The sequence below is a fragment of the Helianthus annuus genome, chromosome 9, assembly GCF_002127325.2.
Source record: "Helianthus annuus cultivar XRQ/B chromosome 9, HanXRQr2.0-SUNRISE, whole genome shotgun sequence".
Classification (NCBI taxonomy): domain Eukaryota; kingdom Viridiplantae; phylum Streptophyta; class Magnoliopsida; order Asterales; family Asteraceae; genus Helianthus; species Helianthus annuus.
The window spans coordinates 102942956-102969032 of record NC_035441.2 but is presented as its reverse complement, the minus strand read 5'-3'; the positions used below and the strand labels follow the sequence as shown (position 1 = coordinate 102969032).

Below are 26077 nucleotides of genomic sequence, written 5' to 3'. Positions count from 1 at the left end.
TGCAATATGGCAACAAGTATCCACCTTCTATAATGGGTTGTTGCCACACACAAGGCAGACACTTGATTCTAGCTCCAGGGGACTTTTAGGTAATCGCCGCCCGCATGAAATATATAACCAAATTGAGGAAATTGCTCAAACCAATTTTCAGTGGCACACTCCCCGAGGCAATAAATCTATTGCCCCGGGCGCCCATAAGGTTGATGAAAGCACTTTTTTACAAGCCCAAATCGAGGCTCTTTCTTCAAAAATAAAAAAATTGGAAATGACAAAAACAGTCTCGGTTATGGCTTGTGAAGGGTGTGGTGGGCCACATGAAAATTGGAGTTGTATGAAAGAAACAGACGATCAACAAGAGTCGGTTAGCTACATTGAAAATAGACCTAGGCCGTCGGGTCCTCCAACGGGCACTTACAACCAAGGATGGCGAAACCACCCTAACCTTGGTTGGAGAGAGCCCGGCAATGGTAGTAACCAACAAGCCCAACGAACAAACTTTCAACAACCAAGAAATGAGTCACAAAATTTCACTCAACAACAAGGTGGACGAGAAAGGCTTGAAGATACTGTATCTCGCCTTATCTCCGACACTGAAAAGAAAAACTCGGAAAGGTTTCTACAATTAGAATCAAATTTTAGAAATCAACAAGCCAGTATTCAAAACATAGAAAAACAATTAAATCAACTAGCTCAAAATTTTTCCGAGAGACCACAAGGTGCATTACCAAGCAATACCGAAACAAACCCAAAAGCGCAAGTTCATCTCATCACGTTGCGAAACCGCACCGTGGGGCCTGCGGAAGCGCCACCGCCGACAGAAGAGACTATACCCCCGCCTCTGCAGGAGAAGAACTCCCCTCCATCATCAGAGCCTACCAAGGCTCCTCGAGTTCCGTACCCCGGTAGGTTAATTCGTCAAAAGACCAATGAGCAATTCGCGAAATTCGAAAGTCTATTAAAACAGTTGCATGTTAATATTCCTTTTATTGATGTCTTAACCCAAATGCCCAAATACTCTAAGTTCATAAGGGACTTTCTTACTCATAAAAAGAAAATTGAAACTTTTCAATTAGTTAACTTAGGCGAAGAATGCTCTGCCCTCGTACTCAACAAACTCCCCCAAAAGAAAATCGACCCTGGAAGCTTCACGATTCCTTGCTCAATCGGGGACTCCCCCGTTCGCAATGCACTAGCCGACCTTGGAGCTAGCATTAACCTCATGCCCTCATCAATGTTTAAAAGACTCGGCCTAGGAACAACGAGTCCTACAAAAATGAGCATACAACTTGCTGATCGGTCCGTCAAATTCCCGCAAGGTGTCATCGAAAATGTCCTAGTAAAGGTAAACAAATTCGTCTATCCGGCCGATTTTGTCATACTCGATATGGAAGAAGACACCGAAGTCCCCCTCATACTAAGGAGACCATTTCTCGCCACCGCACAAGCAGTGGTAGACATGAATGACGGAACGCTCACCCTAAGGTACGGGGATGATGAAGTAAAATTCGGGGTTGGGAAGAGAATAGAGGACGACGACCCGGTCAACTACATGAAGGTTATTGATTCGAGTTTGGATGCTGCTCTCCGACGGTGCAACATGGGAGGCCAAACATCCCACTCGGAAAATATATAACCTCACATTGGGTCTAGCCAAAGACCCTTATAAACGTGGCGCACCACGGAGGCATTCCGCGGAACTATCCTTAGTTTAGTTTAATCTTTTAGTTTTAATTTGCAGGAATAAAACACACTCATGGTGGTAAAGGATGAAAAGGGGAACGAGAAAAATGACCCCATGCACAAGAACAAGGTAACCCGACATCAATTTCTCCATTACAAAAGGTTCAACACGGGCCGTGTCCAACCAACACGGCCCCATGCTGAACCCCCTGCAGAAAAATGCCCAGTTCAGGTAACTGGACACGGGCCGTGTTCACCAGACACGCCCCCGTGTCCAGGCTTCTGTTTCTTTTCTTTAATTTTCGTTACTGGCACCTGAACACGGGGCCGTGTCCAGACTGCCAGTAACATAAATTTTTGCTTTTAACACCATATTACACATCTAATCAACCTAAAAATTTATTTTTGGGACACATTGAGGAGAATGTGTAATTTAAGTGTGGGGGGGAAGCTAAAACCTTGAAATTTTGCAAGTCCTAATAACAAGCCTTACACAAAACTCTATTGGAACCGCTAAACACCCCAAATTTTTTCAAAAATTTTCATTTTTTTTTACTTGTCTAAAGTTTAAGTTAGGAATCCTAAGATTAATAAGGTTATATTTTTACAAATTTACAACCCAGAGCGTCGTGATAACAAGAACCAACATAAGAAAATTATGAAACGGCATGACAAGCTTAGTTAAAATTTGATTATATATACTTGATCACATAGAAAAACCCATTCCCACAAAAAGTGAGTTTTGAGCCTTTATTGAGCATACAAATTTACATCTTTAGACTAAATGCTCATTTTTCGTTTCTTGTGTGAATAGCCGCTTGGTTCTTACGACTCTAGAACTTGCCACGACGATTCATTCCCGGTCCTTACCAACTTAAACCCAAGTAAGTAAATGATGGAGGCATTAGGACTAACCATTTTTCTTTCTACACCATTATTTTTCATTTTTTTTACCACCTACCCAAAATCCCCCTAGTTAACCCCTTTGAGCCTAAACCTTTCATTTCTTTACCCTAAAACCCTTTTACCCACCAAAAACCCTTTTTATTTTTACCCTTTATTTTAGTAACAAGCTCGGTTTTTCATGTGACTAAAAAAAATGATGATGATGAAGTTTGAAATAAACAAACAAAGCTCTTAAAACAAAAAGCTTGTTTGGAGAAATACTTCAAAAGAAAAAGTCACTAAAACAAAGTGTTTTACAAAAACCGACGCTTTTTACGCTTTTCGCCCTTTTCTACTAACCCATTTACCCACCTTTAGCCCAAGCCTTTACCCAAAAAAAAAGTCCTCTTGATATTTACAAAGGTAACAAGTTAAAAAGGAAGAGGATTGATTGCTTGGCAAGCTTATGGTAGGAATAAGTTCCATGCCGCTCTCGAGTGATTCACTAAAATACACCTTCGGCCGAGTGTGAGTGATTTCTCCCGTGAGGTATGTGAACTTGTATATAAATGGAATTTTAAAAAAGGCATGTTATGCCCAAATAAGTAATTTCTCCTATGAAACGTTCTGAATAAATCATAACGAATAGGATTGTAAATAAATAAAAATAAAACCCAAAAAGATCTTGGATTCCCAACACTCTATGACAAGCCAAAACCTTCTCTTCTACCTATTCCATTTGGGAGTGTAAGCCACATATTAAAGAGTTTTGCTTGAGGACAAGCAAAAGTTCAAGTGCGGGGGTATTTGATGTGTGTAAAATGCAACATATAAATTACATCAAATGAGGCATAAAACTAAGCCTTTTTAAGTACTAATGTTGGAAAAAGAGTGCTTTTGTCTTCCTTTTGTATTTTCAGGATTAAATGAGCTCAAATTCACAAAAGAAGCAAAACGACAGCTAAATCTAACATAAATACAAGAAAAGGAACACAAGTGGACTGCCCGACCCCTCAGCGGCATCCTCCCAAGCAAAATAGAGAACGCAGAAGACTGCACACGCCCCATGCTCAGCCAGCACGGGGCCGTGCCCAAGAAGCAGCAGAAAAGACAAACCTATAGAAGCTTCTATTGCCCACCACGGGGCCGTGTCCAGTGAACACGGGGGCGTGGCGAAAGTACAGCAGGCGCATTAATTGTAATTGCAAATTACAATTAATGAAGAGAGAGAGTGTCAGACAGGCACGGGGGCGTGTCCAGCGGACACGGGGCCGTGCCCGGCCTTCTGTTCAGCCTATAAATAGGAGTGCTTGGCTTCATTTCAACTCATCCCTTGGCACACCACCTCTCTCACACTTCATCCACCACCCACCACCATCACAACACCATCATCCACCACCATCATCCATTGTCCATCATAGAGTGTGTGAGTCGTCTCGGGATCCAAGATTGATCGTAAGAGTTCTTGACAATCAAGGCCATGTTTGCCTAAGTCTCTTACATCACTTGGTGAAGACAAGTGTTTAGTATAATACTTTTTATTTTTAATCTTTTGCACTTTTTATTTGGTTTTGTATTAATGACTTTAATAACTAGTTGCTTATGTTGAAGGTGATCTTTCCTTATCGTTTGTCCGTGGTGTCTTGGCATTATTTTACTGTCTATATAAAATAAAAGATTTTCACCATTCATATCTCCACGGTCTATATGGAGGTATGTTGGCTACCTGGTCGGGGGTTAAGGGAACGGTTTGGTAAGGGTCTTGCCCTTGTTCAGCGTTTAGAGGTCCTGCAAGGGACCTGGGTCAAATTTAGTAGGATCTCCTTCAATGCCCATAGGTATTGGATGGCGGGGATCCAAACTCTTTGACCCCCCTCATAAGTTAACTACTATTAATATTATAACCCGGCTATTTAGGACTGTATCCCTGCTGACTCAGACTACTTAGTCGAGGGTAACGTCACCGTCAAAAGCGGGGCCTACCATAATTTGCATTAATAACTTAATTCATTATCTTCCAATAATCCAACCCATTAGGATTGTATCCTTGCTGACTCAAACTACTGGGTTGAGGGTAACGTCGCCTTCAAAAGAGGGGCCTACTACAATAACTAAGATAATCTCTTAAACAAGTGCAAAAGTGCGAAAATAATCAAAGGTTGTACTAATACACGAGTCGGATCCAAGTGATTCATCTTGTCTATCTGTTTTTTTTTTATTTTTTTTATTTTTCAGCATTTAGTTAGTTTTTATTTTCTTAGTTTAAAATTTTTTTTTTCTAACATTTTGCTTTGGTTAGACGTTGAGGATAAACCGGTATTAAAAGCTCTTGTGTCCTTGGACAACCTCGGTATCTTACCAACACTATACTACGTCCACGATGGGTGCACTTGCCCATATGTATGTTTAGTGTTAGTAAATATCGTGTTTTATAAATTTAAAACTTGGCTAAAAGTGTAAAAAGGGCTTAAAATATACATCAAAAATATATTACACTACACGCACATCAAGCATACAAATATACATCTTTAAACTAAATGCTCATTTTTCGTTTCTTGTGTGAATAGCCGCTTGGTTCTTACGACTCTAGAACTTGCCACGACGATACATTCCCGGTCCTCACCAACTTAAACCCGAGTAAGTAAATGATGGAGGCATTAGGACTAACCTTTTTTTTATTTCTACACCATTATTTTTCTTTTTTTTTACCACCTACGAAAACCGACGCTTTTTACGCCTTTCGCCCTTTTCTACCAACCACTAACCCAACCACCTACCTTTAACCCAAGCCTAACCCTTCCCCAAAAGTCCTCTTGATTTTTACAAACGTGTATAGTTAAAAAGGAGGAGGATTGATTGCTTGGCAAGCTTATGGTAGAAGTAAGTTCCATGCCGCTCTCGAGTGATTCACTAAAATACATCTTCGGCCGAGTGTTGAGTGATCCCCCGTGAGGTATGTGAACTTGTATATAAATGGAATTTTAAAAAGGCATGTTATGCCCTAATAAGTAATTTATTTTATGTAATGTTTTAAATAAATCATGACGAATAGGATAGTAAATAAATAAAAATAAAACTTAATAAAGAATCATGGAAATCCCGACACTCTATGACAAGCCCAAAACCTTCTCTTCTACCCATTCCATTTGGGAGTGTAAGCCGCATTATAAAGAGTTCTGCTTGAGGACAAGCAAAGATTCAAGTGTGGGGGTATTTGATGTGCGCAAAATGCAACATATAAATTACATCAAATGTGGCATAAAACTAACCCTTTTTAGTACTAATGTTGGAAAAAGTGTGTTTTTGTCTTCCTTTTGTATTTTCAGGATTAAATGAGCTCAAATGAACAAAAGAAGCAAAAAGGCAGCTAAATCTAACATAAATACAAGAAAAAGAATAAACGTGACATGCCTGACCCCCCGACAGCATCTTCCCAAGCAAAAACAAGAGAACACAAGGCTGAACACGCCCCGTGCTCAATGAGAATGGGTTGTGCCTAAGTGTCTGCAGAAAAGACAAAGTTGTAGAAGTTTCTATCACCCACCACGGTGGCGTGCCCAGCGGACACAGGACCGTGGTCAACTCTAAGATTCGCAGAATCTAGGGAAATCTTGATAGTACAGATACGCTTCTGCACACGGGGTCGTGCCCAGCGGACACGGGGGCGTGGCCAACTAATGCAGACAAACTACATTTAATGAATAAAGAGAAGATGGGTGGACACGGGGCCGTGCCCAATGGACACGGGGCCGTGTCCGGGCTTCTGTGCAGGCTATAAATAGGGGTGCTTGGCTCATTTGCAAACCATCCCTTGGCACACTACCTCTCTCACACTTCACCCACCCACCACCACCATCACAACCCACATCCACCACCATCATCCATCATAGAGTGTGTTAGTAGTCTCGGGATCCAAGATTGATCGTAAGAGTTCTTGACAATCAAAGGCCATGTTTGCATAAGTCTCTTACATCACTTGGTGAAGACAAGTGTCTAGTGTAATACTTTTTATTTTTAATCTTTTCACACTTTTTATTTGGTTATATATTAATGACTTTAATAACTAGTTTCTTATTTTGAAGGTGAATCTTCCTTATCATTTGTCTGTGGTGTCTTGGCATTATTTTACTGTCTATATAAAATAAAAGATTTTCACCATTCATATCTCCACGGTCTATATGGAGATATGTTGGCTACCTGGTCGGGGGTTAAGGGAATGGTTTGGTAAGAGTCTTGCCTTGTTCAGTGTATAGATCCTGCAAGGACCTGGGTCAAATTTAGTAGGACCTCCTTCAATACCCACTGGTATTGGATGGCGGGGTCCAAACTCTTTGATCCCCTCATATCTAAGCTACTATTAAAACTTTAACCCGGCTACTTAGGACTGTATCCCTGCTGACTCAGACTACTTAGCCGAGGGTAACGTCACCTTCAAAAGAGGGACCTACCACATTACGCATTAATAACTTAATTAATTATCTTTCAATAATCCGACCCTTTAGGATTGTATCCTTGCTGACTCAAACTACTGGGTTGAGGGTAACATCACCTTAAAAGAGGGGCCTACTACAATAACTAAGATAATCTCTTAAAAAGTGCAAAAGTGCGAAAATAATCAAAGGTTACACTAAACACGAGTCGGATCCAAGTGATTTATCTTGTCTATCTGTTTTAGTTTTATTTTCATTTTAAGCATTTTTAGTTTTTGTTTTCTAGTTTAAAACATTTTTCTAAACTTTTGATTTGATTAGACGTTGAGAATAAACCGGTATTAAAAGCTCTTGTGTCCTTGGACGACCTCGGTATCTTACCAACACTATACTACGCTCACGATGGGTGCACTTGCCCATATGTGTGTTTAGTGTTAGTAAATATCGTGTTTATAAATTTAAAACTTGGCTAAAAAGTGTTAAAGGGCTAAAAATATACATTAAAAACTATACGACACTTCACACGCATCACCTATTTATAGTGATCTTGGATTATAGAGGTATTGCCAAGTGTGTTTTGATGCTAATTAGTGACCTAACATGTGTCCTATCCAGAATGAAGGTGGCAAGATTCGTGCAAGGTGTCAAGATTTGATGATAGATTGCAATGCTTGGTGAACAAGCATTTTTTTAGCTTCAGTGCACTCCATACGAACCGTATGGCTTTAAGTCTTACGGTCCATAAGGCCTTCTGATAAATAAATTTCACTTGGCAGTTTTGTTCCCCGGACTTGTATTATCACATTTTTTGTCATTTTTAACCCTTCTAACTTGTTATTTAAGCTATATGAAGGGTATAAAGGCATATGTGACTTGGATTTTTTTCCAAAAGTGTCGTGAATATCGTTTCGCTCGATCATACGATTACGTATTTCGTAAATAAAATATAAAATTTTATTTAATACAAAAACGATAGAAGGTGTACAACGGTTGAAATTTTTCAAATGTTACACAATATAACCCTCATTCTATACCCAAAAAATCACCACACTCTCCATCTTTTTTATATTCTTCCCTCACATTAATCTATATCTTTTAAAAAAACTTACCACATTCTCCATCTTTTATATAATCTTCTCTTGTTCATCTATATCTTTTAAAAATTAATCGCCATAGTTCTTCATCTGACGAGGAAAATGCTAGGAATTTTTTTCTTGGCATGATGCTTGAGATGGCTAAAATTGTTGCTGAGATAGAAGAAGGTGGTGAAGACGAAGAAACTTCACAACCAAGAACGAGGGCCGCTGCGTTAAATAGAGATCGCCAAGGTATATTATTTTTATACAATTTTTAGTTTTAAAGTTTTGTTATTTATTTTTAAGATTGTTTTGAATAATTTATTAAACTTAGTTTTCAGCCTTTATTTAAGGTGCCCTTGAACCTTTGGTTGTTGACTATTTTGCTGAAAACTGTGTGTACACTGACGAACAATTTAGGCTTCGTTTTCGAATAAGTCGACGATTGTTCGTACGTATTGCTAATGATTTGGCTAATTATGATGACTATTTCACATTATGCTACGATGCTAGGGGAGAAGGGGTTTTACTACGTTTCAAAAATGCATTTCATCACTCTGTCAATTACCGTATGACACTGCTAGTGATTCATGGGATAAATATTTAAGGGTGTCTGAGAGAATGAGTCGGGGGTGTTTGTATGAATTTTCCAAAGGTATTGTGAACCTGTATAGCAAGGTCTATTTACGTATGCTAACGAAGAAGGATATCGAAAAGCTTTATGAATTCCATGAAGAGACACATGGATTTCCTGGGATGCTAGGAAGCATTGATTGTACACATTGGCAATGGCGTAATTGCCCTACTACATGGTGTGGTCAATATATGTGTGGTGTCGGTTATCCCTCAATAATCTTAGAGGCTGCTTGCTCACAAAGATTATGGATTTGGCATGTTTTTTTGGGGTTGCAGGTTCAAACAATGACTTCAACGTTCTTGCAAGATCTCATATTTTTTGACGATATCATTAGAGGTACGGGCTCTGATTCTTCAATGGGGTGTCATACAAGCATGGGTATTACCTAGCCGACAGTATATACCCATCTTATACAGCTATTGTTAAAACTATTCCTAAACCCGGTGATGAAAAAAGGAAAAAGTTTGCAAAGTGCTAAGATTCAGCAAGGAAAGATGTCGAACGATTGTTTGGTGTGATAAAGTCAAAATGGGGGATAATACAACAATCGGCTCGTGCATTTGAACCAAAAAAATTGAGGTACCTTATGTATGCTTGTTTAATACTTCATAACTTGATTATTGAAGACGATGGTATAGCAATATGCGAATACGATCCAAATGATATTCATGAGAATGTTGACGAGTAACAGGACTCAAATTTGTGGGCGCTACGCAGTGAGCACGTGCATTTAATCGACTACATTTGGAATAACTTCCGTAACGATCACGTTGATGACGAGTAGTGGTGTTCGTAGGTTAAGGCAAATTTTATTTTATGATATTAGTATGTAATTTGTGTTTTTCTATTTGTAATTTTCTAGAATTTTTATTCAAATTTGAAATTTCTTAACAAAAATATCCGTATTAATTATAAATAAACTACATTAGATGAATAAAAAATGTGTTTAAAAAAAATTAAAAAATTGAAGGGACGTGTTTTTTTTATTAATGTTCAATATACTGTGTACATACTCACTTAGCATCAAGTTTTAGTCAATGATTTTCGAGGAAAATCGCCACAATAAAAAGATCAAGATTAGAGACTAGTAAAGAGCTTAAGAGCTTGGCTATGTTATCCAAGTATCCAACTATATCTCTTTCTTGTAAATCCATCCTTATTGTACTATAGTATATCAACAAAACCCTTCGTTGTGAATTCTATAGATAAGAAGTGGTGGAACATTATTTAAGGAAATCATAAAATATGGTGGGGTTTGACTACAAAGTTCAAACTTTCTAAAAAGTGTAAAAAGTTATTAAACACACCTAAAACCCACAAATAACATAGAAACATAGTGAAGACTACTAAAACACCATATTCAAACCATAATAGTCCATAAAAACTTTAAATACACAATTGTAGAATTATGAATATAACACACAACATGCTAATCAACATAAAACACAATAATCTGTCATTCGATAATTAGAGCCTTATTATCCAAAACATAACTCACATATATGATGTTTTAGTAATCTTCATTTTGTTATTTGTGGCTTTTTTATGTGTTTTATAATTGAAATTTTAATTTTAATATTTTATGACTTTTTATACTTTTTAGAAAATTTAGACTTCGTACCCAACTCCTAACCTCATAAATAAATGTGAATAATTTAAGTTAGGCGTTAAACCGAGCCCGAATATTATCATGCTCGAATTAGGTACAGATTATACCTATATTTTTATTACTAAGCCATAAACCAAAGTTATTTCATAATCATATAGGGGAAAATGAATTTATTATTGTTCTTTTATTAAAAAGGCAATGTAGTATGAATTAAAAGAGCCCAAAAGTCACATGTATAGGTCCCTCCATTAGAAGAAAAAGAAGATGACAGTCTACCCTCACATTTCTCCCACCGACTTCTCACGACAAATGTTCCATTCAAGAATACAATCTAGTCCAATTCACACGTTCATTAAACATTTAACTTGATTAATTGAATGAAAAGAAAAGTTGTGAACACCCGTTACATTAATGTTATATAATATGTTGGAATAACTATTAATATTAATAATATTAAGAGAGGGTTAAGCTACTTTACACAATCTTTAAATTTAGAAAAGGTACAAACAGATAATTAATCATAAATTATAACACAATGTTAAAGAAATAAAAGCACAATAAATACCAAAAATGATACAATGATAAAAATAAAACAATAAAACACAATGCCAAATAAAAAGACACAATGGTATGAAACAAAAATTCTAAAATCTACAAACTAAAAATCCAGAAAAAATAACCTAAAGTCTAAAATCGTAGAATTCGATAAGATGGGGTCTAATTAATACTCTTCCTAGTTTTTTTTTTTTTTTTGAACGGCCAACAAATCAACCCCAAGCACTCTAGGGGCATCCATTGAACAAACGGAGTACCCCGTGAGTAACCCAAGTCGCCCACCACCAATTTCGGGGAAAATCCGGTAACCCACCCACTCGTAGGCACGACGGTAAAATTACCGGTAAACCCGTTCGACTCAAGGATCGAACCCAGGTTTCCCTGACTCTCCTATCACTGCCCACTAGTACCTCACTTATTTTTAGCACCAAATGAAAATTAAACTTGAGTCTTCAAAGAAAAACTCAAATCCTCTTACCACTTAAGCCAAAGGTAATTGACACTCTTCGTGGTTTTAAACAAACTTTTTCATATACTATAACTCAAAATTTCGATATGAACATATTATTCTCATTTGAGTCCATGTGTATGCTGTTGGTTTTGCTTATTGGATGTAATCTCACTTTCATCTCCTCATTTATTAACGGACAGCCATCTTCCTCTTCTCAAGTATCCTCGGAGTACTTTGGCAGCCTCATTTCCTACATATACATTTCTAAGTTAGGGGAATAGTGTCAGGCAGCTTGCATGGCACTTCCCTGTTGGACCAACTTATTTTTAATTTAATTTTATTTCCAGTTTAAAATTACCGGTAAACCCGTTCGACTCAAGGATCAAACACAGGTTTCCCTGAGTCTCCTATCACTGCCCACCAGTACCTCACTCATTTTTTGCACCAAATAAAAATTAAACTTAAGTCTTCAAAGAAAAACTTAAGTCCTCTTACCACTTGAGCTAAAGGTAATTGGCAATCTTCGTGGTTTTAAACAAACTTTTTCATATACTATAATTCAAAATTTGGATATAAACATATTATTCTCATTTGAGTCCATGTGTATGTTGTTGGTTTTGCTTATTGGATGTAATCTCACTTTCATCTCCTCATTTAGAGTTAATTACTGGTTTCGTCCCTGTGGTTTGTCAAAAATCACTATTTCAGTCCATTAGTTTAAAAATTGCGATTTCAGTCCCTGTGGTTTCACTTTCATAACCATTTCAGTCCACCTCGTAACCATTTCAGTCCCTGTACTAACAGAATAAATGGATTGAAATGGTTATGAAAGTGAAACCACAGGGGCTGAAATGGTTACGAAAGTGAAACCACAGGGACTGAAATCGCAATTTTTAAACTAGTGGACTGAAATAGTGATTTTTGACAAACCACAGGGACGAAAACAGTAATTAACTCCCTCATTTATTAACGGACATCCATCTTCCTCTTCTCAAGTATCCTCGGAGTACTTTGGCAGCCTCATTTCCTACATATACATTTCTAAGTTAGGGGAATAGTGTCAGGCAGCTTGCCTGGCACTTCCTTATTGGACCAACTTATTTTTAATTTAATTTTATTTCCAGTTTAAAATTACGCTTTCGTCCTTTGTTTAAAATTATGTTTTTGCACCTAACTCAAAATAAAATTATAATTTTGCCCGTAGCTCAAAATTGCGCTTTTGCCCTCGTTTTAAAAACTCACTTTTAATTTTGTTCCCAGTTTCAAATTACGATTTCGCCCTCCGTTTAAAATTACGTTTTTGCACCCAGTTTAAAATAAAATGTTGTTTTTTCCTCTAGCTCAAAATTACGATTCTGCCCTCACCTCAAAATTACGTTTTTGCCCACAGTTCAAAATAAAATTATATTTTTTCCCCTAGCTCAAAATTATGATTTTGCTCCTAATTTAAAATTATGATTTCGCCTTCAGTTCAAAATATAATTTACGATTTTGCCCTCTGTACAGATATACATGTTATGAGAGAGAAATATTCGCCTTATTGCCTCGCAATGCGGGCGGGGCAAAAACTAGTTCAATATCTACAAAACCCATTAGCGGCAATAGTGATTACCTTCTATTGGGTAAAATGGGCGGCGGGGGAATAGTGCCAGGCAGCTGCCTGGCACTCCCCTATTGGCCCAACAAATTTACGCTTTTATCCCCCTTTAAATTTACGATTTTGCCGTCAGTTCAAAAATATGTTTTTGTCCCCAATTTAAAAATAAATTTACGCTTTTACTCCCAGCTAAAAAATTCAATTTTGCCCCCAGTTAAAAATTACGACTTTGCCCTGTTTCAATTTACAGTTTTGCCATTAGCTTATTTCCCTTATAATTACGATTTTGCCATCAGTTCAAAGTTATGTTTTTACCCTCACTTAAAAATATATTAACGCTTTTGCTCCCAGCTAAAAAATCCAATTTTGCCATCGATTAAAAATTACGATTTTGCCCCGTTTAAATTTATAGTTTTGCTATTAGTTTTTTTTTCTCATAGCCAAGTTACGATTTTGCCCTCAACTTATATTTACATTTTCTCCATCATTTTTGTTTGTTTTCCTGGTGAAACTACAATTTTGCCCCCAATTAAATTTACGATTTTATCCCTGAATTAAAATTACGATTTCGCCCTCAGTTAAAAATGACGTTTTCCGAATCGTTTTAGTTTTTTTAGCAAAAGTAGAAAACAATTTTTTTAATTTGTTGACTCAATTTAATTTTTTCCCATGTGAAGGAGTCGCCTAACACTCGCTCATTAGTCCTGAAACATTACAGTTTTCCCCTGATCCGAAAAATATCGTTTTAGTTTTTTTTTTCCTAGCAAAATTATAGTAGTGTTTTTTTAATTGATTGGGAATTATTCGGCCATGCCCCGCAACGCGGGCGGGGCATCACCTAGTTTCATACATACTAGAAGTCTAGAACACTGTGTTCGCATTATGTGACGGGAAATGCAGACATTCTCATGATGTGCATTGTTCAGTAAGTTTGATTATTATCTTCAACCGAAACCGAAGCCACTGGTTTATCTATTTTATTAATCAATCGTTTTCAGTTAATCAGTTCGGTTTATATAGTTGGATTGATGGTTTTTAGTTTGAATTTCGATTAAAATCCAAAACTAAAGTTAGACTAAAAATTTTGCTTAGAAATACAAGAAATTGAGCTAAAATATAAAGGAACAATATCTGGAGAAAACGACTCAAAGTGTTTCACGATTCTCGACCACAAGATCTTAGTGATTTGCGGCTGAGATTGATGAAGTGGCATTTTTGTAAATATTAGGGGCCTTGAACTATCAGAAGGGGTAAAATATGAAGATCCTATACGTGATTATTTAAAAAAGAGTAAATTGCCAAAATCGTCCTACGGTTTGGGTATGTTTGTCAGTTTCATCCAAAACAACTTTTTTGTACTAAGTAGTCCGTTTTTTGAGATTTTTTGTTATTTTCATCCAAAAGTCTAATTTGCTTTATTTTTTCTTCAAATATTTGGATGAAAATGACAAAAAATCCAAAATCTCAGGGACAATTTTGGCAAAAAACTTAGACGTTTAGATGAAAATGGCAAAAAAAATCCCTCGTCCACTCCCTGCAGTCTTAGTGTAAGTTAGTACCAACGCCACATGTCAACACCAAAATCCTTCTCACTGTTTTCACACTTTTAGGCGTTTTTTTCCAGATCCTGCCCCATAATATAAATACATGAAATAGAAGTATAGATAACAAAATGGAGGTATAAAATATGAAATGCATGATCGGTATAAAAGCTAGAACTATATGAAAATTTAAATGGTCCGGTCTGGTTCGGTTAATTTTGATTAAACGATAGTACAAAAAAAAATCGATAGCCGATTTTGGTTAATTGGTTTTCAGTTAATTCAATTTTTGGTTGATTTCAGTTTGGTTTCATTTGTTTTCGGTGCGATTTCAGTTAACGATTCAGTTATTATTCTCCCTTAGACATCGTTAATCACATAACATATCAATTTTTTTAATTAAAAAAATATATCAATATTATACTCAAGTTAAAGAGAATAAAATACTCGTTTTTATGGTGTGATATTTTCAAAGAAATATTAACGTACAAAATATTTATGATCGTTTAAAAATAATGGGGGTAGTTAGTTTTTTACCGGTATCAAAATTATGATATGAACATATTATTCTCATTTGATACTCAGTTTTGTTCAAATTTAATACTGGTATTTTCGATACCGATGATGGCCAGCCCAGCTAGTCGGAGGTGGGAGGGTTTACACACCTTAGGGTGGTTCCCGCCTGGGCTAGGTCTACGGTTCGATCCATGCACTCCACGAAAAAAATCCCCGTGACAGTTTGAAAGGAGGACACCGGTGTATGGGTAGGGATTCGAACTCAGGACCCGGGGGTTGTCTAGGATTGTCTTCACCGCTGAAACAGACCTTTCAAAAAAAAAAGATACTGTACCAATCTCATCCATACCTTAAACATCTATATATAATCTAAAATTTAGTTACATGTTCTATTTTAAAATCAACATTTATGATGTTTTAAATGCAGTATTTAAAATAATATTAATTAAAATAATCTATAATTTATACTACTATATTAAAGAAACTGGGTTTTTACCCTTTTGGTCATTTTACACACGTATAAATTTTATAGCATTACATACAAGAGAGTACAATCTATTTTAGAGGGGGTAAACTTGTGCATTTGCCAAAAATTTAAGACATTTAACCAGCATCCCTCTTTAAAGCAAAGATGCTGACTCCGATCGTTTCTAATCGGTTCAGTTCCTTCAAGCCTGCTTCAATTCATGCTTAATTAATACATATAGAGAGAGAATCAGGCATAAACTGCCAGAAAGAGAATGGGTGGAACGAGAACAAGCAAGGAGAGGAAGGGACTTTGATGGTGGTGGTTCGATTAGGCGCCAGAAGGTCGGATGTTTTAGGTTCCGGCGACACTCTTCATATAGAGAGGCACGAGGCCATGCCTGCGGAAATCACTATCTCCACTGCTGTTACATTTCCAAAACCAAACCCTAGGTCACTCATCGCTTCTGTATTTCACCATCTTCGACTCATCGTCAAGCAACCATGGGTTTAGGTAAGGTTAACCTTCACAATCTCTTACTTACGTCTTTCAATTCCTGTCAGCTTATGTTATTAATTTGGTTATTGTAATGTTTTGGTTGATGACTCATGAGGTGAGATCACTCCTTTGTGATCAATGTTTGATGGTTTTACTAGATCACAAGGTGATATTATGATCCGAGATCACCACTGCTATAAACAGTTGGACACTTCATGGTTTATAAAAGCCAAAAATGATGCAGATTCGCTAATCAATTAGTAGCATCCCGCAACTGCTCGATTCCTGCTTTTTCAGGTGCGTCTTATACACTATGTTGTTTATGCAAAATCAATATTTGATTCTTCCATTGGTTATGCAATTTTTAGTCTTAATTTTGTTTGTTGATCGGACGCTGACTTATTCACTGGCGAGAAGACTGGGGGAGAGGAATGTTTTGTCTACTCCATTCTTCAGAGCAATTCGGTGAGTTGTTTGAATTGGGTTTTTTTTTGAAGTATTATTTACAGGTAACAAATGAATGTTTGTGGCTAACTCGATTGTGAGGTGTTATTGGTTCGGTTTGTTGCCGACCCGTTCCTTTATTTTCAGGTAACTTCTTAATAGGTGCAATCTTCTCAAACGACCCCTATGTAAATTGAAGGGTCCTTCCACATCCCCTCATTGCCCTGGGTTTTAATTCCTATTTGAATGCCAAAATTGAAGCGTCGTGTGATCAAGGAACCATCATCGCTGCCGTCACACCATGTCCGACCACCAACAAAAACCGCAAAGCCACCATTCACCACCGGCAACAAGCGGTCACATCAATGTATTTTGGGACGACGGTATGCTGGATCACTACACCGGAGAAGGAGTATTCGACTCCGGAATAAACCCTGGGTTTCTGGAGGTACTCAAAAAACACCTCGAAAACTCCGATAGGGACCAAAACATGCTCTCCATTCTCAAACGAGGCCCCATTTCCCCTTTTCTTTCCTGGCTTTCTTCCAGTGCTGCCACCGTCACCGAAATACTCTCCTTTCATACTCAAGGTCAGCCTCCTTTTTTACTACAATTGAAACCTTAGCTTTCTGAATTTGGTATGGTTAATATATGGTCAGGTTTTACAAGCATACACTTTGCACCTCCTAACCCAATTTAAGAACTTATCTAACTCCATTAGGTCTCATTGTGATTCTTATTGCATAAATATAATAAGATCACCAACATTTCTCCTTCATTTTAGTGTAATCTTTTAATTCATATAACAAAATATAAATAAAGATACAAATGGTGTGACGGCATATGCCTGATAATAATGGAACAGAATATATCGATTCCCTAATCGAAGCGAAAAAAAAAGGTGGAAAGATGATCTGTAGTGCAACGTTTCTGAATATCGGATCATGGAATGCTGCACTGCTAGCTGCCGGCACGACACTTTCAGTAATGAAGTATATACTTGACGGGCACGGTAAAATATGTTACGCACTGGTTAGACCACCGGGTCATCACGCTCAGCCTACTCAAGCTGATGGCTATTGCTTTCTAGACAACGCGGGTCTTGCGGTTCAATACGCTTTGGATTCGGGTTGCAAAAGGGTTGCGGTTATTGACATTGATGTTCATTACGGGAATGGAACTGCAGAGGGATTTTACCGTTCTGATAAAGTTCTTACTGGAGGTATAAACGAGCTTGGTGAGGGAGCGGGATTTGGGTTTAATTTAAATGTACCTTTACCAAATGCAACAGGGGATATAGGGTATAAGTGTGCGATGACCGAGGTCGTTGTCCCTGCTGTTAGAAAGTTTGATCCTAATATGATGGTATTTGTTGTTGGCCAAGATTCAAGTGCTGTAAGTATGTCTTCATTTTTAAACTTTTATGAATAGTTAACACATTAATTTTTATTACAAAAGTAACGCTATTATAAGAATGAGATATACTTGAGCCCCAAACCAGACCATGAACTAGATAAATATTTCATTTTGTTTTAAAATTTGCAATGCAAACCTTAAAAACTGTCGATAATCTGGTTTTGTTGAACATTCAAATTATTAGAAACGTGAACTTAACGGAAAATAGTTGTTTCAGTACGGTTTCGTTTAGGGGTGCAAACAAGCCGAGCCCGGACTCAGGTCCGAGCTAGGCGTGGTTCGAGTTGTGTTTCTAAAGCTTGAGCTAAGCTCGTGGGTCGTTTTGCATGCCTAACGAGCTTGACATGCGAGGCTCAATGTTGGGCTCGATAAACAAACGAGCTCTATTTTAGGCTCAAGCTCGACTCGGGCTCGATAAGGCTCCGCTCATTTCGAGCTTTCTCTCGAGCCGATAGCTCGCGAGCCGCCCGGCTCGTTTGCACCCCTACACATAAGTGCACATTATTAAAGTCGATGATGATATTTTATAAATTAGCATATAAGCACAAATCATTACAAAATGATTACCACATTAGCATAACTTTAAGTTTTAAAAAATTGTTTTTGTTGCATATCGATCAGGTATAGCACAAGGATTGCCAATGGATCAATGGAATCCAAGGCTGAAGCCTGAGTTCTTTCTTCACATAAAAGTACTAAAGTTTTGTTCAAGTTTTTGTCAAATTTTATTGTTATCTACTTTAATAGTCATAAGTGGCCACACCCATGTCATACTATCATGTTTGTTGTATTAACTTTTGTTATGAAATGGAAATGTCATGTTTGGACTTCGTTATTCTTTATTATTGAGTGAATGTTGGATAAGAGAACGTTAGAACCTGTATGGGGCAGGGGTCGCGGATTTTCCCTTTGTGCAATATTACCCATTTGGAAAGAGGCTTAACCCGCCACAAAGGGCGTGATCGAGGTCGCCAATTATAAAAAAAACAAATAAAATAAATGGGACAAACGGGTCACACGAACACATTATGTTTAGCTAAATATGTTATTGGGTTTGACCCGAACTTACCGAGCCCACAAAATAAAAACCATTGCTGATATAAGATTATGTGTTTACTAATAGTGTGATACCAATAGCATCTTTAAATTATAAATTATATAAAAATGGGTATAAATAAATCAGTGGTAATGTTTGATAGGTGTTATAAACATATTGCATACATCTTCTTTATCTAAATAAAAGCAATCACCAATAAAGTATCACGAGCAGCTCAATTTTTACTCCACGGTGCTTTTTCTAGAAATATAACACTAGGAGTACTATTGAACTTGCATTTTTCAATTTTGTGTCATAGGTTGATTTTAATTTATATTTTATCTCAAATTGAGTATATCCAAATAAATAACTTACAAATGGGCCAAGTTGGAGTTTACCAAAAGTGGAGTTGCTTTGTGTCCCGATTCTGTTAGTTTTTTGCACGTTTGGGTCTTACGTTTGGATTTAGAACATGAGAAAGTTGTAAGGGAAAAATGGTCAAAATCATTTTTTTGTTATTGTATAACAAGAAGAAACCCCCCTGATTTTTGTACGAACATAATCTTTATAATACTCTAATATTTTTTATTTAAAAAATGCATCATAATATTTAATAATTGCAAAATTTTTTAAGTAAAAAGGAATAACATGAGAGAATGCGTCTACATAAAGGTTATATTATCATATATATCGTCTTGTGAATTATTCATAACCATCTAAGCATCTTAAGTATCATGATAGAGTGGCTTCGCTTAGGTTACACCATCTTACTATCATATGAATCATTGATAAACATTTACTCAAATAGCACATAGGTTTACTTATGCCTTTTGACTTATCCATGTCATCTAATAACAATAATAACAATAATAATACTGTTAATAATTATAACATAAGAGACAATCATAATAATTGTATATGTCACCTAATTTACTATGTGTTCTTAACCATATTTTAAAAATACTCAATAGTTAATGTTACTTAGTGATATATTGTTATACATGTTCCTTACAGTATGTATGGTTTCTAATATAACATGACATTAAATTATATTCTAACCATACATCAATTAAAGGACATTGATTCCAGACCCTAACTACATATTTACCTTTATAAATACAACTTTAATGATGTTTTTAATTCTACTTTATTATATTAATGTGGCTATAATTGTTATGTCCCTTTGTATGCAAACCCCTAACTTCTTGGTTTCACTCTAAAAAGTAAGTGACTTATCATTTTCCCATAACAATCATCATTTAATTTTGTGTTAATTAATGTTGTCCATTCCAAAAGACCATCTAAATGGCTTTATAAATCTTTGCCCATAGCTCTGTCTACACGTGTGGCCATGGCATAGGAGGACTATATTAAAGCGGTTGAAAAAAAATTAAAGATTTTTTTAATACCGAAATCTATTTTTTAATACGGGATTCACATTTATAGATATTTATAAATATTTTTTAATACCGAAAAAAGTAATGTTTTTTAATACCCAATTCACGTTTATAAATATTTATTGTAAACATAAGATGTTTTAAATATTGGGTGGATAAAGAGTGTACGTAGTTCGTGGCGAACCAAGCATATGTAAATGTTGGTCATTTTGGTTAAGGTCAAATCAGGTTTGCATTAGAACGTAATATACACTTAGGATATGTCATTTTGGATAAGCACAATATTGGTTATCATTTTTTAATCAAATGGTTAAAGTTTATAGTTATGCTGGTAATATATGCAGAGTGCTGAATTCACCTGTCATTTTGAAGTCAAACGCATATGCAATAGCCAAGAGTGGTTCAGCTGACATGTGGCGGTGGGAAGTGCATGAAAGGTGTGGGGCGTGAAGACAACGATATGTGGTGTGATGGGTGCGAAAACCCCGTTGTCTTCCCGAGAGCAAGGTTTGTTTCTAAAAATGTTTAGTTGTATTAATTTGTAGCCATTCTCATGCAGGCTTATAACTGAAAATAAATTACAAACCTTGCACAGTTTCAGGCTAGAACTCGAGGTGTTTGACTCAACAGCCGAAGCTGTCGTTGTCTGCTTTGAAGACACCGCCCAACACTTGACAAAGACCACTGCTCATAGTATACTCACAACAGAGTCTGGAATGTCACGCGTCTACAATCTTTATTCCACTGACATACATGATAAGTTCACTCCGGTGATGGTAAGGAACGCTGATGGAAGCATTTCTAACACTGCCGAATTGTTTGCACTCTCTTATGGGCAGCACTCAGACCCTCCAGCTTGATTCGTGTACGTATTATGATCATGGCCATTTTGAATCCTTCAACTGCAAGAATGTCCTGCTAGATGGGGATGATTGTAAGCCATTTGGTTCTTCCACACCTCCATCGATCCCTGCTAAAGACAAGGGGGGTGCTACCCATACCGACACCAGTTAAGCGCGTTGAAGCGATCGTAAGGTATATATCGGCTTACACTTTATTCGTGCCCTGTTTAATAAACCATTTTAATTAAAGATGTGCTATTTACCTTTCTACTCGATATGAAATGTTATTTACATACTTGGTATATGTTTACTCTATTTTAAAATTAGGAGGCTACAACAGTCGGAAACTTGAGTTCGTAAATATAAAAGTGCATTGTTCTACATTAAAAAAATAGGAATAAAAAACTTGGTAACGCATCACTTCGAATTTGTAAAGACATGGGAGAAGTTGGCTTTTGAAAAAAATAAACTTGGTGTCGTTATAAATGCAAATGCAAAGTGCGAGAGTTTATGCGTTTTTCATTTTTCTGTTTCATGTTTTTTTTCTTGGAAGACATCTTTTTTCACTTCTTTTTCGCCGGCAAGTTTTGCCAAGGAAACAACTTATGGTCCATGGTTTAATAAAGTTTAAGCACACCCCTTTGTCTTACATGTTATGCACCGGCCGTGTCAGACGTCTTACCACGAACAAACAATAGCTATTATGCATGCCGTGCATCGCACGGGCTTTCTCCCTAGTTAAAACCAAAAAAAAAAGCCTTTTGAGTATATTAAAATGCCTTTATTTTATTTTTGTGCATACACTATAGTATAGATATAGATAAATGAAATCATCTTATACACTTTATCGACTTAACCATCGAAAATGATTTTTAAGAGCTCTTGTATTCGGTTAATGTTCTAACGGATTATTTACATTTTGCGGACAAGAACTAAACTTGAAAAAGCTAAAACCGCCCACAAACCGATTATCATTAAGATTGGACTCAACGTCTATACCGTTGGTTTTGCTTATTGGATGTAATTAATCCCACTTGTGTCTCAAGTTTTTTTCCATAATGGTGTTGGTGGATAAAATATTTACTAAAATGGTGTTGTTTCAAAAGTATTTATCAAAATAGTGTTTTTAAGATTTATTTGTTTATCACTCTGAAGGGGTATGGTCCCAAAAAGTCGCGCAGACCATTTAGGTCGCGCGCTGGACCATACTCCTTACTCAGCAAGCTGATCAATCTTCATACCTGCGCGGGCTGTTCAAGCAGAACCCGGCCTCGCGCGAGGTACAAGCAAGAGATAACATCAGTTTTCACACTTAGCGTTCTGAATAAGAGCTTTCAGCCCCTACAACCCTGCGCAAGCTAGTTACGTGCTCAGCAAGTATCGGGTAGGGGTTAGAGCGCAAGGCCACTTCAGAAAGTACACGAGGTACAAGTGACAGAAGGGCGAGCCAATCAGCGTCCACCAGGCTGTGCTTTATCGTGCTTCACGATCGTCTGACGTGCAGGAGACAATAAGTACACAAGGACGTCTACATGGCACCAATCAAGGGGCAGCGACACCTGCCCCATAATCTCCACTTACCTGCTGATGGCAGAGGGACAGCAAAGCCAACAACTGAGACACGTGGCTCCAATCATGGTGCGCCAGCACCGAAGATCTTCTAGAAGGCACTAACGGTCGATACCAGTGAGACAAGGAGGATATTCCCTGTTTGTCGCTTTCCGGCCCAAGGCCCATCAGCCCATCTCTTTTCACACCTCTCCGGCTATAAATAGAGACCTTCATGCACAGGTTAAACATTCTACACTCTCTTCTCTCACTCTTAACACACACTTATTTCCTCAAAGGAGTTACTTATTCTCACGCCGGAGTCTGGTTAAGAGGGAAACCCACATATTCCCCTCTTAACGAGCTAACGATGTTACTGTTTTGCAGGAAGAACGGACCACATCGGAGCTCAGGAAAGTTAAAGAAAATTAACCCTCATGATTGAAACATAAACCAAACTAATTAACTCTAAAATTAGTTATGCGTTTCTTCACACTCCTAACCTCATTGGATAATTCAAATTCTATGAATAACTATTAATTTAATCATGGTATTATGTCTCTCACCTAACTTATTTTCTTTAAGAATCTTAAAAAGGCCTATTTTTTTTATAAATCAAATTCAGATTTTTTAGTCACTCAATTTTGTTGTTAACTTTTTTTTAAATCAAATTTTAAGGTCTGTTATAAAATATTTATTCCCTCTATTAAATTAAAATAAGATAAACAAAAGCTACAGTTTAAGATAAATAAAAATGCTTTTCTTTATTTTTATTTTTATATAATGAAAAAGTTAATTAATAATTTTTCTTAAGTCATTGAGTTAACTATCCCACTAATATGGATGTGGATACCTATAATGTCGTAATTTGATAAAAAAAATGCAACAAAATTATTGGGTTGTCTAGAAGAAAAAAAAAAGTAGGAATAATATTCTGAAAATGAATTTTTAAAGTGTTTTTATACAGGTCATATCAACTAGAATTCTTATATAATATTTAGTTTTTTATTAGTTATATAACTAGGTTATGGCCCCGTGTGTTACACGGGTTGATTAGTGAAAATGATATAATTTATTATTTGTAAATACTTATTATTTTTAATCTACTCTTGATAATTTTGATTGAACATACATGATAAATTTATAGGTTGTCATTAATAACATTGAATTTCGGGACAAACCTTTAATAACAATGAATTTCATGGGATAAACATCCTAAAATTATAAAATAAAAAACAAAGTCATTAAAATTCACACCAACAAAACTTGGGAAAAGTTGAATTAAAGAAAGGAATATTGGATTTTAATAATCCCAACTATTCGCCGTTGGCTGCTAACAGTTCCAATTTCAAAAATGACCGCTGGCCGTCACAACTATTAACATATTGGCTTCCAATATAACCTGACTAACAGAACCGTAACGTTGTTAGTCTTCGATCGCCAGAAAAAAGTTTTTAGCCCAAAAAAAAGGTTCTTAAAGGTCCGACATAAGGTTACAAAAGGGTTTGGGACGAAAATGTTGCGTTTTCTGGCAAAAACTTGAGTTTTTCTGACAAAAAGCAGTTTTCTAGCAATGAAAGAATTTACGGCGACCTTAATAATTGGGCCTTTTAGTTGAAAAAGGTTCCTAAAATAAGTAATACGGTTACAAAGAGGTTTGAGACAAAAAATGAGTTTTCCGGCCAAAAACGTTTTTTCGGTGACCGGAGACTAACGACGTTAGGGTTCTGTTAGTAGTGTCCATTGGAGATCAATATGTTAATAGTTGTGACTGCCAGTGTGGTTACTTATTAAGTTGGGATATTGGCGGCCAACGACGAATAGTTGTTATTATTGAAATCCAATATTCCCTAAAGAAACATGCAACTGTTTTGATTCTTTTTACTCACTTTTACTACTTTGTGTGCGTTAATTGAAAAGAAAAGTCTTGGTATCAATACATGCATCTCAATCCAATGGAAGATGTCCCCATTTTATTTCTTTTATTATATAACCTTATGTAGTGTATGAGTTGAATAAATGTAATTTTATATACCAAATAATAAAAAAGTTATATCTTTAAAAATCATATGTATTATACAAGTTGAATAAATGTAATTTTGTATATCACTAAAATCCCTTGTGTATTAATTTTAAAAAGTCCCGTGTATTACACGGGTTGAATAAATGTAGTTTTATATATGTTATTCTTTATTTGAATCTTATGAAAAAAATACCCAATTCATTTTGTGTTCTTAATAGAATAAATTGATTAAAATAATAAAAATTACAAAAAAGTATATTAAACTGTTTTATTATTATAGTTTCTTTTATGCGATTAATAGAATAAATTGATTAAAATAATAAAAATTACAAAAAGTATATTAAACTGTTTATTATTATAAGTTTGTTTTATGCGAACAATCTAGTTGTTTAGGGTAAAAGATAAAAAGATAAAATTTAGGGATTAAAATAATATATTTTTTATTTAAATCTTCTTAACAAATATTATCTATATCTATATATTTTTTATTTAAATCTTCTTAACAAATATTATCTATATCTATTTATTTAGGCGGGAAAAGTTATTGAGATCAACCTTATAGAGTGCCATGTGTCCCCCATATGATTTACTTTATTATATGTATAGATTATGAGGGTATAAGTGTCAAGTGTGTATAGATGAAGTTCTTGAGATCATACGGAAGTCTTTTTTATATATATAAGTAGGTTTGGTAAAAAAAAAGGTTTTTTTAAGATTTAAAAAACAAATAAGTTAAATGAGAGACACAATATCATGATTAAATTAATAGTTATTCAAACTGTTAGAATTATCCAATGAGATTAGGAATAAGAAACAAAAGAATTTATCAAAAACACTATTTTGGTAAATATTTTTCCACTAACACCATTTTAGTAAATAGTTTACCCACCAACATTATTATGGGAAAAACTCCTTGTGTCTCCCTCATTTATAAACGAAGAATAACCATCTCCCTCTCCTCGAGTATCCTCCTTGTTAGCAACCTAATTTCATACTTATATAGATACATGAGATCATCTTATATACTTTAATTCTTTAGACCTCTTGTTTTGGGTTAGCTTCTACGAGTTATTAACCTTTTGCAGTTTAGAACTAAACATAAAAGGCAAAAACCGATAAATAACAAGATCAGACTAGAAAATAATATATCAACAATTTCATTCTTAAATTGGTAATAGAATCAACATACATTCAATTTTAGTCAAATTTGGTGAAAGACTTGATCGAGTTCCATGAGCATGTTAGCGAAGGAAAGCATAAGAAGGCGATTAAGGAGATTATTATGATGGTGTGTTGGTGCATCTAGAAGGCGGGGAACGAGAGAAGGTTTTCTAATATACCGGTCAAAGCAGAGAAGATCATTCAAAATACTAAGTCTATTGGGTATTTATGGTATAAAAATAGATCTTTGTATAGAAGTATTAGTCGGG

The 26077-nt window shown here is 36.0% G+C and overlaps 1 protein-coding gene across 1 annotated transcript; it reads left to right on the top strand.

The window, feature by feature from the left end:
* Positions 1-16746: 16746 nt before the first annotated feature.
* Positions 16747-18428, top strand: LOC110876034 (histone deacetylase 8). The gene is made up of 3 exons (XM_022124218.2): positions 16747-16975; positions 17251-17780; positions 18423-18428. The coding sequence occupies exons 1-3, from the start codon at positions 16771-16773 to the stop codon at positions 18426-18428; spliced, it is 741 nt and encodes a 246-aa protein (XP_021979910.2). The 5' UTR covers positions 16747-16770.
* The last annotated feature ends 7649 nt before the right edge of the window (positions 18429-26077 follow it).

What these genes read in the sequence shown, in the direction of transcription:
- LOC110876034 (XM_022124218.2), top strand. Translation starts at nt 16,771, where the DNA reads ATGCTGGATCACTACACCGGAGAAGGAGTATTCGACTCCGGAATAAAC. An exon ending in ACTCTCCTTTCATACTCAAG is followed by an intron (nt 16,976 to 17,250) that starts GTCAGCCTCCTT and finishes ATAATGGAACAG; the next exon opens with AATATATCGATTCCCTAATC.